The 16,635-nt window shown below is 42.4% G+C and overlaps 1 protein-coding gene across 7 annotated transcripts in view; it reads left to right on the top strand.

Moving 5' to 3' along the window:
• Window positions 1–16,635, top strand: part of ADGRB3 (adhesion G protein-coupled receptor B3) — a 545,908-nt gene that overhangs the window by 184,108 nt on the left and 345,165 nt on the right. For 4 of the 7 annotated variants that reach the window (XM_063125010.1, XM_063125008.1, XM_063125009.1 and 1 more), the window contains 2 exons: window positions 9,534–9,695; window positions 15,067–15,231. In XM_063125010.1, the coding sequence (XP_062981080.1) occupies window positions 9,534–9,695; window positions 15,067–15,231 (327 nt within the window). The remainder of the gene's footprint in view (window positions 1–9,533; window positions 9,696–15,066; window positions 15,232–16,635) is intronic. The other 3 variants (XM_063125013.1, XM_063125014.1, XM_063125012.1) reach the window with 1 other exon arrangement.

Below are 16,635 nucleotides of genomic sequence, written 5' to 3'. Positions count from 1 at the left end.
GAGATGTGCATTTGGGTGGCAGGCATTCAATACAGCTCTCATAAGTTTTGTTAAGCATGCATAGGGCTGTACTTTTCCATTGCATTGCAATGCAGATGGGAAAATGCTTTTGCACCCATTGCCCTTGGACTGTGCACACATAGCTGCACATGCCTATACCAGCAAAAGCACTTGAAAACTAGCAAGTGAATCCAGCCAAATACATCACCATGATACCATAAAACATTAGCCACTAAATGTCAACATTTATGAATAGCAATTACACTGTACAAACGAAGAGTCCAATGCCATTTCTGCAAGCTCAGTGCCACTTTTAATTTTAATGAGGATTACTCTCCAAATTTACTGCTCAGTCTAGGATTGCAGTCCTCAATCTCCATCTTCCACAATATATCCATCGAAGCAAGTTTATCTAGGATTAAATGACCGATTTGAGTACACCATATTTCTTTACTGTTAAGGGTGCAAGCATCAAGCCACTTATTCCATGGTATTCCATGAATAGGTGAAAGTATGGTGGAGCAAACTGTATAAATGCCATCTAGGAATACATTCTGCTTCTTAAGATATCGTTTTGGCAAACCCCAACATCTTAATACTGCATTCTAAGGCAGAGGTGAATCCTCATCAGCCTTTAAACTATAACCAACATGTGCTAGGTCATGTGACAGCCATATCACAAGGGTAGACAACATGCACCCACCCTGATGTCCCTGCTCTAACACTGACATTCACAAAAACACACCATAAAATCAGCAGTCTTCTGCCATACTTCAGCAGTAAACTGCCAATTTTTGGCTGGTGTTTTTGCCACCGCACCACTGAATTTGGGTGGAGGCAATTGCAGGCTTACCCGGGGGGGGGGGGGGGGTGTCCAAGGGGATGTGACCCACCACCACCACTCTGAAATTGCCCTCCCCTGCCACGTCACTGTCCTCCTTGATATCAATTCTCACGGAATTGGCTATTATCAGGCATCCCTAATGTGAACTTCCCAGAGAGCTTCTGCTACTGGGTGGTTTAGAAATTAAATAAAGAAACCTGAATATGGAGAGTGACTGACAGAATTTTTTACAATTTCAGGTTATTAAGTAATACTTTACGTATCACCTAAATAGTGCAATGTCTGAACTTACCATTTGTGTTTCAATGGTACACTGTGTGTTCTAAAGTATGGCCTTAACTAGACCTAAGGTTTATCCCAGGATCATCCCGGGGTCGTCCCTGCCTGGTCCCGGGATATCCTGTGTGTCATTTACATGAACAGGGATGACCCCGAGATGATCCCAGGATAAACCTTAGGTTTAGCTAAAGCCTATCTCTTTTTTCTGTATACTGAAGATACAAAACAACTAAATTACAACACCCTGCATTTATGAAGCTAGGTTTCATGTAGTCACTGTACAGGCTGCTTTCCCAAGGGTAGATATAGCACACTCCTATACACATTAGTAAATTCACCCAAAACATCATAGGAAAAATCAGTGTGGGACTCTTGTCAATAAGGCCACAATCTGGAAATGGCACATTTTAGCATTTTTTGTTTTTTTGTTTTTGTTTCACAGAATGGGAGATGCTTCAGTATAGTGCAAACGCACACTACAGGAGCATGCCTATGAGTAATGCGACCACATGGGCATGTGAATCTTGCCATGGAATTGGTTTCCTCTTGTGTGTTAGGGTGCTGGTTCTTTGAAAAATACCAAATGTGATCAGCCCTACAGATGTGGTTAGGCACCATTCACTCATGTGCCCCTGCAGTGCGGTATCACAATGCACTGAAATGGCTGCCATGCTGTAGGGCTTTTGTGTATAGAGGGCCCCACTCAAAATGTGAATTGATGCCACATCACAAACCTCACCTTTGATACACTCACATCACATTCTAAAAATGCATACCTAAGGGGGCTCTCTGCATGATGGTTTAAGACTGTAAAGCTCAGTTATCAGAGTTGATCCTGCCAAGTTATAACCTGTTTAAACTCATTGGTTTCAGTGGGAGAATTAAATCTGTGCTTCAAAATATTCTATGCTAAATTAAAGGGCCTAAGAGTGTTTAACTTTGGTTTGATCAATGCCCTATCTACAGCTGAATTAGTTGCATATATATTTTTGTAATACAACTGCTACTTTGACAATTTCAGCAGGTTTATGATGTCTGCTTCTTGTGACCCCTGTGCTTCTTAGTCTACTGCCTAGTTCCAAAGAATTACCATAAAAGGGGTGCCATATTGCTGTCACAGTTCTTGTATGTGCAGTTTGCAGATCAAACAGTGCTTGAGCATATACTTCAGCGCACTTACTTTGGTCCTTCGAAAACTGCATTTTAAACGCACCCTCTCTTCATTGTAAAATATGGGATTATGGGGGAAACTGTGAAAGGAAGTGAATATTTAAATCCCCCTGCCCAAGGCTTTCCAAAATCCTGACTTGATGTCACGTGTCTTATCTCTGCTTTTTCATACAAAACCCGCTTCCCAAATACTGAGCAAACAATGTGTAGCTTGCATACTGTAAGAGAATTCATTTTACAAAATATTGTGCTTTTCCCCCCCACATAGGTACTAATATCCAATCCATCTCTTCTTCTTTTCATCATAGTTTTCTTTTCATACTGACCATTGTGTCTGTGGATCACTGTGCAGCTTTACTTTTCTTTTTGTGTGTGTGTGGTAAAATTAATGTATCTACTTCAGTAAAATCATTAGGATCTTCTAACATGCATCATAGTTTTACTGTACACTCTCGGAAATTAATAAGATTGATAAGCAGCGTTTTGGAAATGACATTTATTTGTTTCTTTGATTCGAAGATATCTCTAGTTTATTTTCCTTTACGTAAGGACAGACTAATAAAAAACTCTAGATAATAAAACCTTGGTTGTGGGTCATGTCATACAGTTATTCATGAGAAATTGTCAAAATTGTTCAGAATAATGGATTTGCTGTAATGCCCATGAACACCTCCTCCCCCTCACAAATTTCAGAGTTATTGAAATTGAAAAAAGAATAGAATTGGGGGTGGGGAGTGTGTGTTTGTGTGGTGGTGGTGGGGCTATGTGTGTGCATTATTGCAGGCAATGCAAGTTACGCAAATATTTTGAGGAAAAACAACAACCAATTGTTGTGCTGCACTCATGTGCCCTTTTATGGCTGCTTTACACCAGTGAAGTCAAGCACTTCAATCCAGAGTAGCTTGTGCATTCCTCCAGTGTGCACACAGCTTTTGTACTGCACACTGTTCCCTTCACTCAGCGGAAATGGAGGGCCAGTTCTGTACACACATACTCCCCTCAATCCATTGAAGGGAATGGAGAAGCCCTTCTGAAAGTAGAAGCACCTGTGAGACAAGTATGTAGAAGCACAAGTAAGGGCAAGGTGACATGACCTCTGCTTGTACAGAGATGTGGATTGATTTTGGCTCATCATGAAAGAGCCATCTCCTTTCACCATCTCCATGCATCTTATTTCCCTTTCAGTGCATGATCAGCCAGATGGGGGATGGGGGTGGGAAAGATGTTGGCAGTCCATGGCTAAACCAGGGAGCTGGATGCATGGTGAAGGAAGCAGATGATCACTTCACCATGGGTCAAAGTCAGCCCACAGCTTATTGCAAGCCAGGTGTCATGTCCATTGGCCCTAACAGCACATGACTGCAGCATGAATGTCTATTTCCCTCCAACTATGAGTTACGCTTTCCTCCAAATTGTCCTCTCTTTAGGTATTATGGATTTTAGAATGATAATGCAGGTAAGTGTTACATGAATTCATGAGCTATTTCAGTTAATAAATCATGTGTTGGCTACCATTTTAATGTAATTTTATTTTTTTATTTATATCCTTACCCATTCTCAGTGCTTCAGGCGAGTAACAAGGTTTCAAGAACTACACCCATGAGAAAACAAAAAACGTACTTCTATGTAAGACAAAAAAGAATGTCCTACTACTGGTTTAGTACAAGCCAGTATTAAATGCCAGCCTGACCCTACAGTGCCTACAGAAATGTCTGGGCTCTGCTGAGCCTTTCAGGGGTGGGAAGCATTACCTTGAACACATTAAGTGCTCTGCAAATTAAGACGGCAGCTAGTTATTTGTACATAAGTCCCACTGAAATTATGGGACTTGTCCAGGTATTGCTGATATCAGGGTAGCACTTTGGAGGTTTTATATACATCATAAAAAAAAACAACCCCAATGAGTTTTTGTCTTGTAGCAGACATCTCTATGGTCCTTTCATATGGACTTGGTGCTCTTGACAGAACGTAGAGATTTTTATGGAACAGAGGAGAGAGCAGGATTGGCTTTAAGGGTAGGCTTGGTTGGGCCCCTGCCAGGGGCATACATCCCAGCAGGGGCCCACTGGCAAGAAGCTCCTGGAATTGCTCCTGCTTGTTCACCTGCCTCTTGCGTTGGCCTACAAAACAGTGGTTATGAGAAGGAACAGCACTAAATGCCTCTGCCTACTTGCTCTCTGCCTATCAAACAAGCAAGCAAGTAGCAGCAGTGATCAGGAAAAGGATGACAAGCAATAGCAGCTGATGACAATGGAGGTGAGAAGGTAGAGTCACTGAGGGAGGGCCCCCAGTGAGGATGACTCCTTGCCCAAGGCCCTTCAAACCCTGGAGCTAGTACTGGGAGGGAAGATGATCCCTTAGGTTGCAGTCTCATGGAACATGTTTTCCACCAAGGCCATATTACACTTACCTGAAAGCAAGCCCATGTGAACGCTGTGGGACCTCCTTTTGTTTAAACATGCATAGCTGTTATTTGTATGGCAATTCAAAGAGTTTTACAGTGCAATCATATGCAGGTTTACTTAGTTCCATGGTGTGCAGTGGGGACTTAATCCCTAATAAGCGTGTTTAAGATAATACCCTAAGAGATCAAATGAGAGCCTTGGATTGTTCAATAATAAACCAATGGGTTGGATCCAGATTTAGGTAAGTTCCATGGGGTTGATGGAAGTGGACTTCCTGCTCTCTTCTCCCAATGGCAGCTTGTCAGCCCCCCCACCCCACCCCAAAAGCTATTCAGAAGGCATGGAGTTGTATCCACAACAACCCCTCAGAAATGTAACGTTTGGAAGACCCTGGGGAAGCTGTTGGAACCTGAAGCATGACAACTAGGGCAACTTCAAGAAGCATTCTGATGACTTCGAATTCAGTGCCAATTTGATATATCTTCCCCCTCTCCCTGCTTTTAATCAAAATGGCTTCTGTACCTATAGATACTGACTGCCATCTTCTATTTAGATGCATTAGTTGCATTCCACCCAACCTATTCTTCAGTGCTTGTCACAACCAATCATTGGAAAATCCTCTAATATATTGTATGCTTTCTCCCTTTCGATAACCAAATTGCAAAAACTGCCCCCTTAAAAGTGAATGTTTCAAGAATCATAATATATTATTACTGAATAAATAAATTACTATTTAATACTGTCACTAGCTCTTTGCGGGATAAATGATCATTTGCATTCGTTGTATTGAGCTAATTTACATAAGGAAGAACAAATTGACTCTTGATACCTGTTGATCTTTCCTTTAAACTTCCTTGACAAAGAGCGTCATCAGATGGGGGGGGGAGGAAATTGCATTTTCCTACCGTCGCTTTGCCTCCTGCTGCTGACCCACAATAGGGACCAACACCTTTCTCTTTCTTCACATGGGGAAGAAAGAGGAAGCAGCAACGATCACGTGGCCCATTCAGTGGCCATTTTTATTGCGTTCCTTCTCCTGAACAAAGGAGGAAATGGCAGCAAGTTTCGCTATAGCCCCCAAAAAACAGATTTTCTCTGTCTTATTTTATGATGGAAAAAAGACCAGAAGGAGTGGGAGCTGCGCAGGAGGCGGACGGCGTCGTCAAAAGGACCTGCGAAAAACCGTGAGTGGCCAGTAATGGGCGTGCTATAAAATACTCATCTGATGATGCTCAAAGTCAAAAGTGAGTGTCAAGGAGTGCAAAGGAAACTAAACAACTGGGAACTGAAGTCTAGATGATTATACTGCAGCAAGTTCTTTAGCATAGGATTGTATCCAAAGGAAGTTGATGATGCTTTAACCCAGTTGAAACCCTGTCACTCATGACTGACATTGGTTTATTGATTTCAATGGGACTGAAGCCTCACTAATTTCTTCTCCATCCAGTGTGCATTTAGTACTTTTAAGGCTGCAATTATTTATGTGCAAAGGGAGGGCAAGTGCATGCATGCTTTCTGTCCTTTCACAGATGAAATGACCAAAGGGTTGTATCCCAGTGGGTGGAGCATCTCCTTTGCTTGCCAATGGCCACAAGTCCCCAGGCTGGAAAGACCCTAGGCTGAAACCTAGGGCAGCTGCAGACGGCCATTCTAGGGCAGCCTTCCCCAGTCTGGTGAGCTGCATATGTTTTGGACTACAATTTCTATCAGCCTCACCCAATGTGGCCCATAGGGTGATGGGAGTTGTAGTACAAAACAGCTGCTGGGCACAAGGTTGAGAAAGGCTGCTCTAGATGGACTGATGCTCTGACTCTGAGTAGGTATCAAAGGCAGCTTCCAGTGCAATTGAGGGCAGTCTTCTGTGCCCAAACATTAAGGGTGATGAGAGGAAACTAATGCTTAAGTAATGAAGAAAAATAAAAAAATGCTAAGACCAGTATATTCAGGGCTAAAAATACATTTGATAAAATTGCTAGCCACTTCGAAATACGTTTCAGGAGACAATAACTGTTAAATGAGTTGGATAAATTATTCATTCTGAATTATTCATCCAGTTCTACGAAGCGGTAAATATGAGACAAGTCCCTGTTGACCACATCAAAGAATAGATCATAACTTTACAAGTCTCTCCCCATCAACCTACTAAAGAAATATCAACAATTAGCAATGTCCCATCATTAAAACAGGGCTAGTGGCTGGGAAGGGATTCTTCTGCACTAGACGGACTTTTGGGGTTCCTCTGTGCAGACATATTTCACTCATGTGCACACACACACACACACACATTCACCTTATGGGATCCTTGTTGATGTGGGCCAGGGCACCCAATGTCAGGGCTAGTGGACAAGTCTCAATGTTTCCATTAAGGTACAATGCTTCATTTCCCCCTTGGTATGAGTGGCAAACATTTACTTTATATGAGAAGGGGAGTGGGTTAATTCTGACTTCTGCCTGGGGTGATCCAAACTACTGAATCTGCCCCTTTCTAGATAGAACCATCCTCAGTTCTATTTCTTGGTCACTCTAGAGTGTGACAGAACATTGGGAGAGTGAAATGGAAATTGCAAACTGCCTTATATATTGGTCCAGTTCAGGCATTACACAGAAGTTGGAAAAGCAGAAGCATGGGTCACACCACTCCCCATCTGCTCTCACCTCTGTATTCATCTGAATGTAGATGTGGAAAAAAAGGAGAAAAAGCACCACTATCTAGTATGAAAAGAGAGACTGGCTCTGGTGCTATGTAGGATAAAGAGTCTCTTATGGTATTGTCCAAAAGGTTCAAAAAAGCTCTACAGAAAGAGTATAAATGTTTTCTCCTGATGAAGGATCTTGGCATCCGAAATGTTGAGCTTTTTTGAACCTTTTTAATAAAAATCTTAATTTTTGGACAACACCATAAGAGATTCTTTATCCTACATAGCACAAGAGCAAGTCTCTTTTTTCATACTTATTTGAATGTGGCAAATGGACCTACGAGATCACACTCAAGGTGTGAAATGAACACTTCCTCCTCACGTTACTGCAGAAGCAAGGTGGAAAGATGTATATTATATGATCTTCTGTAGAATATGAGGACAACCCTTCATAACAGAGGCAATAAGGAAAAGTGACTTTTTGTTTTTGTTTTTTACCCTGGTGTTTATCCAGGATTTTGCATCACTATAGGAAGGAACCATTGTTTCTTTATGATGCACAGGGCAGCATTAAGAAGGTGAGCAGAGCTATCCTAAATGGACAGGGGAGGAGCACAGTGGTGGATCTACTGACTCCTTCCCAGTCCCACTGGCTTGCATCTGCCAGGGCAGTAGGGGTAGGTGGGTGGTGGTGGTGTGGTGGATCTGTGTATTTCCAATTCCCCACCCAATTGACTACAACAGCTTCTCACCCAGGTTGCAACCACATGGGTGGTAACTGTCTGCAGCAGAGGCCTCTGGGGTAGTGGAATCTCTCACAGCAGTGCACCATACTGCTGCAGGGGCCGTTAGAGGGCCACACCATCCATCTTTGCTCCCTTCAGCCATCATCCTTCAGAGTTTAGGATTCCTCTCTCAGCTCTTAAATCTCTGGAGCTTTTCTCAATAGGAGAAACAAAAGGGGCATAGATTGAAAGAAGAAACACACATTGCATACAAAAAATGCTAGCTTCCCACTTTCATTCTGATATATTATAATTCATCTATACTTCTGAGATCTAAACTAGGGCCTAATCTACACCAAGCAGTATGAAAGTGGTATATAAAAGGCAGAAGCCACACCAAGCAAGATATAGCGGTATATGGTATGTGACAATAGGGCACGATCTACACTACTGCTTTAAAGCGCTTTATAACAGTTTTGACAACTGTTGAGGCCCAGGACACACTGCATATACAGTTTTCAAAACGTTTTCAAAGTGCTTTAAAGCACTTTAAAAGCAGTAGTGTAGATCCCCTCGGCCCCAACAGTTGTCAGTGCAATTCAATACCACTATAAAGCAGTAGTGTTGCTCCTGCCTTTGATATACTGCTTTCATACTACTTTCATAGTGGAATATCCTACTTGGTGTAGATTAGGCCAAGGTTTCTTTGTTGCTATAGGGTCCAGAAACAGTATAATTCAGAGGGAGCCAACATTTCTCAGAAAACATTTTTCTGAGACAATTTCTATGGTTTTTCTTTTTTCTTTTTCTCATGTTCCTAAAAAAAACAAGTCCACTTTTCAGAATTTTCTCTGACAATGTTCCAGCATTCCCTCCACGGTGCCCTGGAATGGTGTGAGTTCCAAGATATTGTGGACGATGTAAAATGGTGGCCAGGCTGCCCACACAGTTTCTGCTGCTGTCATTGGCAGCAGCAGCAGCAGCAGCAAAAAAAAAAAAACCCAAAAAACCCCTAATTTGCGGGGGGGGGGGGAGAGAGATGGTTGCATTACTACCACTGCTAACGATGAGCCCTGCCCCTAAGAAACTTTTGTAGAAATGGTCCTCCACCCCCAATTTCTCTGCCTACAAATAAGGTAAAGAAGCCATTTTTACACAACTCTAGTATAATTTCTAGAATAATGAAAAGGATTAAACTAAAATGGCAAATTCTGGCATCATATCAAGTTTGTTTATTTTTTTATTGCCACGTGTTCTATGATTATTATTTTTACTTTTTTAGAGTGTTTTTATTTTTTATTTTACTGCATACTTTTATTTTACTGCATACTTTCCCCATAGGTGCTTTATTTCAATGAACTTTTACTTTTCAGAATTATTATTATTATTTCTAAGTGATACTTGCATGTCTATATTACAAATCTATATTAATACTCATTGCCGTATTCATGTTTGTTTATTGTCTTGAATACAGGTGAATCTGGTGTGGAAGAGTGGGCCCAGTGGAGTTCATGTTCAGTTACTTGTGGTCAAGGGTCGCAGGTGCGAACCAGAACTTGTGTATCACCTTACGGGACACACTGCAGCGGCCCTTTAAGAGAATCAAGGGTTTGCAATAACACTGCCCTCTGTCCAGGTAGTGTTAGCAGCCAATAAATGAAATTGTGGATGTTATTGAACTTGTTTAATGCTAAGCACTTGAAACACCACCATTTAACGATGTGGCTAGTGCACAGGCACTTAAAATGGGATAAGCGAGTGCAATGATTAGTCATCTGTTAAAGCGTTATTGTGTATACCTGCTTTTGGAGCTGTCAGTGAGCTGTGGGAGTATATTTTGCGTTCCAACATTTTATAGGAAAAGCCTCTCATATCAGTCTTGCCACACTTATTTTGGAATAATGGGCCCATTATGTGTTTTCATCTCTTATTGGTTTACATGGCCACCAGGTTAATCTGTAGCTGAGGTAATTAAAATATTAAAAGGCCACGGGACAACGAAGCACTCTTTGCCTTTGCTTCTGGGGTAGATGAAGTTTGCCACTTGATTATAATCAGTGACATGCCACTCGTCTGATTTCTGACAATGCAGGTTTCCCACTCAGCCCTCTTTAAATAAGGCTGAGGATAAGAACTCTGAATCTACTGCCTCCAATGCGGCTTTGGGTAACCTTGGGAATGTCAGTGATGCTTTTACAAAGGTCTCATTCACAACACCACTCTGGGCATAGTAGTCACCATGAGAAAATATGAGTCTATGACAGCCCAGCTCTGATTTGCTGGCTGTGTGATGCCCTTCCACACATGCTGACTTACCGCACAACACTATGCGAGCAGAAAATTGGGCAGAGTGTAGGTAAAGTGCTGCCATTTCCCTGTTTTGGGGGGGTTCTTCTTCTTCTTCAGTATTTATAACACCACCCCATAATCGAGTTCTCAGGACACCTCTGGGTTTTTTTAATCTTTCTCTTAGTATTATTCTGCCCCATCCCAAAACAAAACAAAACCCACCCATCCACCCATACATTGATACATTAAAAGTGGAGTCCTGGCTGGGGAATGCTGGGAGTTTTAGGATTTTTTGTCTGTCTAAAGATGCATAGGATTGCACCCTAAGATGTATTTGATGGCAAGTAGTTATATACTTCCACCTTAACAGTGCATTCCTATTGTGTCTATTCAGAAATAATCTCCTCTGCATAGAATCAAAGGTAAGTGTGTATAGAAGTGCACCTAAAAGTAGTAGGTATAATATTCATGAATCCTTTATGATAACACCAATGCCCCCCATCAGCCAATGTCTGCTAGCATTTCTTGCCTTGGGAAATCTCTGTTCAGCTCCCACTTATGAGAATGGCAAAATGTGCATATGGAAACAGTTAAGGCTGATGCAGGGATCACAACGACTACTTGCTAAGCATGCTTAAGAAATGAAGAGCCAGCATTGGGAACATGTGTTCCTTCTCTCACTGCCTGCCCCCCTCTCCACTCATAGGGCAAATTTCTCCCTCTCACTTAACCATGGTTAAGAGAAATGTCAGCATTCACCTTAGCCACCGTTAATAGTAACTAGCTGGGGGAAGGCATTCAACAAGGACCAGAACTGCTGTGTTATGTTGGGCCTAGGTCCTGGTAGAGTTAACTGTGGTTAAGGGGGTGGGGAAACCACTCGTGCAAGGGGAGAGGAAGGGATAGGAGGAGGGCTCCTGTGCTCTGGAAGCTGGCTCCTGACCTGTGAATTGTTGCCTTCCAAAGGACAACACGCTTGCAGCCACGCATAAATTCCTATATTGAAGTTCAAGGCACTTGTTGGAATGGGCTATATAATTTAAGTAAGAAATTAGCTTTCACGAGATTGAGTATCTATAGATGAAGGTATTGTATAAGGGTTAAGTCCATAAGTCTTCATGCACTCCAATTATCAGTGAATCAAAGAACTGATGCACAAAACCAACAAAATAGAATCCTAAGGCTTTTTGTGCTGATATTTGTGGAGGAAACATTAAATATAGATTGCTTGATTGATATAGAGATATAGCAATTGTCTCACTTTCAAGAGAAAGCTTTGGGCTTTACAGTAATTAGAAAGTGCAATTTTTATTCCTGGTGCATTTTCCCAGATAGATCCTAATTGCTTTTAACCCTGTTCACTTACTTTTTGTTCTTGCCTGATTTGATGCTCCAGTAACTGCTAAAATATTCAAGTTGGTCCACTTGGAGTTAATGCCATGAACGTTAGACCAGTCTCCCCTTTGTAATGCAGCATTTGTCTTCCCTTTGTGTAGAACTTGGATCTCATTTTGTCAAAAGACTACACAGACTTTGTTTTAACTGAACACTGCCCATGTGACTTCAGAGCAGAGTTGGGTCAGCCTATGAGGCCACAAAGGGTAGAAAAGGATGCACCACTGCTTTCAGTCATGAAGCACAGGGTCCTTGACAGAGCTGGTGCCAAATGTCTTAGAACAGACACTTAGAATCATAAAATCAGAGTTGGAAGGTACCTCAGTGATCATCTAGTCCAACCCCCTGCTCATTGCACACTCTGCACTCCAGGGTGCAGCTACAGCATCCCTGATAGGTGGCCCTCCAGCCGCTGCTGAAATACCTTCAGCAAAAGAGAACCCACCATCTCCCCAGGCAATCTGTTCCACTGCTGAACAGCTCTCAGTGTTAGGAAATTTCCCCTAATGTTAAACCAAAATCTGTTTCTCTACAATTTCCACTCATTGGTTCTAGTCCTTAAGACAAATGTCAACATATTTTGTACAGGATTCAGGAGTTCCATGTAGTTAATTATAGAGATTATTTTGGCCATTGGGTATGTAAGTCAATAACTGACAACCATTCTCACTGAGGAAAAGAAAATGTAAATAATAAATATGCATTTGCTTCTTGTCAGAAAGATTTTCTTCTACCCTTCTTCAAAATTTCCAGATTCCACAGTCTGCAAAACTATCTTTTCTTCATTCATTTCAGCAGCACCTACACACTGAAGCCTAGCTGGCATCCAAACACCACTCACTTAATTGCTCTTATCAGGATTAAAAAAAAAATCCTTCTCTTCTCCAGAGCCAATGAAATTAACTATGTGTAGAACCGATGTACTAGTACAAAAGAAGGAAGCGTTTGTCTAGAGCAGGGGTAGACAACATCTGGCAGTTTGAAAAACTGCCTTGGACCCCCACAAAATGGCCGTGTCATGGGAGGTGTGACTACTCGCAAAGTGCAAGTAACCTGCCCAAAAGATTGAGCACAAGGCAGAGGTGGGGTCTGAGCCCCAATGCACTAAACAATGCCTTTGAACACCCACAGTTTTCAGCACCAGAAACTATTTCACAGAAGGCAAACACCTTTTCGCCGCCACCATCTCCTAAGCCAGCCAACTCATTCCTCCCTATCTCTCACTCTGCATCACCACCAATAGATGTTCTCTCTCTCTCTCTCTCTCTCTCTCTCTCTCTCTCTCTCTCTCTCTCTCTCTCTCTCACACACACACACACACACACACACACACACACACACACACACTACCTTGCAACCATTGTGGAAATGGAAGGGTGGTGAGCAACATCTTGGTGAGCAACAAGAATGGTTCAGGGGTGCATGGCCATCTTCCAGAACAGATGTGGGGCATGCAGAAGACCTGAGGGGCGGGGGGGGGGGGGAACTCCCCTTGCACAGGTGGAAGTCTGCCCACACAACCTTGGAATTCACCCATTGTATTTAGAACATGGCCCTTTTAGTTGGTGATATTAATAATAATAATGGGTTGAGTGAGGTAAAAAGGGCAGGAGAAGAAAAGATTTTCGTGGAGACTTTGCTAGCTTTTTCTTTCTAATAATGAGTCACAAACCAAAGGATCAACCTATCCCTAGCTGGTTCCCCAACGGTTATTTTGTACTATAGCTCCCATTACCTCTGACTATTGCCCTTTGCTGGTTGGGACTTTTGGGAGTTGAAGTCCAAAATATTTGGAGGGCACCAGCTTGGGCAAGGCTGAAAAGAATGGTGGGCCTGCTTTTGGGGGCTTAGTTCTCATGGGGTGGTGAACTTTAACCTGGACTGTAGCAACTGTAGGTGGAAGCTCACGTGATTTAATCATGCCCACATGACAACATATATAAAAATAATCCCTGCACAGAGAAAACTAGCCAATCGGGGAGAAAGGCTAGAAACTTTAACCTTGGCAACCAGTTTTCCATGCAGAGGAGAGAGAGAGAGAGAGAGAGAGAGGAGCATTCACTCATGAGTTCTCCCTTGCAGTTTGAAGGACTACAAGCCAGACAGCGCTTTTCCACCTGAGTGAGAACTGGGCCATAGTGTCCCATTGAAATTGTGCTTACACATACCTGTGTCCACCAAATGATTTCAGTAGGACATATGGCTCATGTTTTCTCAACTATCCCCATTGTTTTAATAAATAATGTCTCGGTATATAAATGTCTATGAATATATGCATATGAAGTTTAATGTTTATGATGTCTCCTAATTTAGAATAATAGCAGAAGTGCTCCTTATTTGAGTAAAATGCCTGCAATTTTATTAAGAAGTGCAGTAAAATGAAAAATAAAGTATTTGAACTAGGTCAGATAAGAGCCAAGGTGAAATGTTTTGAACTGTTATAAAAACCTTGCATTAAAAAATCCATTCTTGTATGCTTTCTTGACTCACCCGCCTTCCCCCAGTTCTCATAGTCAAAATTGGACCGGGATCAGTAATCCCAAGGTAAATTCTGTAAAGTGTGTGATAAACAATCTGTAAGAGATATTGGGCAGTTGACGGGTATAACTCACTGTCTCACTGTCTCCATGAGCTATACCTATCATTCACCTGATGATAACAAATTTGTTGTGTATTTGTCACATCAAATAATACATGTGACTTGAAATTGGGCTGACATATGATCACAAATTTAGAGCTACATTACAGTAACCTTTGTTACCATTTTCCCCCTTTGGGGAGCATTTACACCCTGCTCCAGCAATCCATCTCAGGACTGGGAGGTTCCAAAACAGCCCTGGAGCTCTCTAACAATATTGGAGCACCATTCATTTCAGTGAAAGACACAAATTTGTCCACGTTACCTTTGTGCATTGAATGACTGGAGAATATTGCACACACAAGAGCTATATATGTGCTTTAGAGCACACATAGATCTCTGGACGGGGTTCAGGGGCTGTGATTTTGTCCATATCTATAAACTTGTAAGTCCCACTGATTGCATTTGCTTTTTTAAAAATAAATAAATAAAATAATTATGGCTAGGGTAAGATTGTAAGATTGCTGTCATAAGCCTGGATTGGTGATCAGCGTTTGAAATAACATTCATTTACCAAATTTTACAGCACTCTAAACACATTAATTGGTATTTGTGAATGGTGGAAATGCTTTTCTTCCTTTTTCTTTTCACTGATGCTGGCCTCTTACCATTTTACTATGTTTGTTTTAAACCCACTTGGTTACTCATGTTCTTTTCTTGTTAAAGCCTCTTTGCTTTATTACAGTACATGGAGTTTGGGAGGAGTGGTCACCTTGGAGTTTGTGCTCATTCACATGTGGTCGAGGCCAAAGAACTAGAACAAGGTCATGTATACCTCCCCAATATGGGGGAAGATCATGTGATGGACCCGAAACACAGCATAAGCCTTGCAATATTGCTCTTTGTCCTGGTGAGCATATAGAGAATAATGGTTTGCTACTTACACGTTCATTTTTTCAGTGTAGTTCCTTTGTGGTTTCCTTTGTGGTTTTGTGCCATTTGAGCCTAAAATCTACAAGCAAGATGCACGACTGCAGTATTCTGGAGACACTCATTGGACCGGTTAGAAATGGCTGAGCAGCCTTGCCCTACAAACCATTTATGCCCCTCAGGCGTTAAAAGCGAATGCTTGGAAATCCTTGAGGGAGCCCTCTGACCATTCAACCCAATGCTCAAAGGGCACAAATACCAGCCTTTTGCCAGCTGCTAGCCAGTCTCCTTCCCCTAAGACATTTTTGTTTAAAAACCGCCTTCAGAAAGGGGTAAGGGGTAGCTGCTGGTGCAAGGCTCCCAGTAAGACTGGAGGGCCCCAGAGTTTGGAGAATCATGGGCTGATAGTTCAGTCCATGATTCCCCTGTGGAAAAAGACACCCTATGTGTCACTTGCTGCCACACAGGCAAATCTCCGGCACCTGCCATTCTTCATTCCAGCCTTCCGCTTGCTGCGACCCTTCCCCCTTTTCCAATCTAAGGGTGTGTGTTTTTAGGGTTATTGGGGAGGGTCCAGCAGCTGGCCAAGGGCTAGACGTGCAGCAGAATCAAGGCATGGATCTGACATGAGCGGTGCCTGCCTCAGTTCTGCTCACAATAATTCGAGAGCAGGAGTACTTGCATCGTCAAACTTGCCTGCTTGTATTCTCACCCCATCGCTAGGTCTAATATGCAGTTGGGATTCTTATCCATTAAGCTAAGAGAGATAAAGAGGGGATCCACTGAAGGGGGTTTAAGGCTTGTGTTTCTTCAAAGAGAAGCCCTTCCCCAAATCCACATGCCAAGGGTTTGTTGGCTTGCTGGCTTGCTTTTAAAAGAAGGGGATATTCTAAAGCAGTTTTTGAAAACCGGAGAGGGTTTTCTGTTCAAAGGTTGGGGGATCAAAATCAAGCATCCCCAAACATTCGTGTAAAGCTGCTCTTCAAATCCTAGCTACTAAAAACAACATATAATGTGTACATCGGATGTATGTGCAACTAATTACCAAATGGTGAACCAGAAACCCTGTGTGGGACGCAGAGCAGCAGGAGCAGAGTTCTGTTCTTGCAATGTGGTTGTCCCACTTCCTTTTTTCTGCAGCCCCTTGTACCCCTATACAACCAATCACAGGAGGACCAGGAATGTGGCACGGAGAAGGCAGCTCAGTGGGGGAACAGGCAGAAATCAAAGGACCCCCTTCTGCTCTATAGATCCCGCTGCATTTGTGGAGGTTGAGGAGTTGTGAGTGTTTGCAATGATGTGGCAGAAGAGGCTAGTGGGTAGGTAGATCTTGAACAAACACACAATTCCACTAGCGTTAGTCAGACTTTTGAAAATCATGGTA

The sequence above is a fragment of the Elgaria multicarinata genome, chromosome 4 (assembly GCF_023053635.1).
Source record: "Elgaria multicarinata webbii isolate HBS135686 ecotype San Diego chromosome 4, rElgMul1.1.pri, whole genome shotgun sequence".
NCBI classification, from domain to species: domain Eukaryota; kingdom Metazoa; phylum Chordata; class Lepidosauria; order Squamata; family Anguidae; genus Elgaria; species Elgaria multicarinata.
The sequence above is the reverse complement of the archived record's forward strand: the minus strand, read 5'-3'. Positions and strand labels throughout refer to the sequence as shown.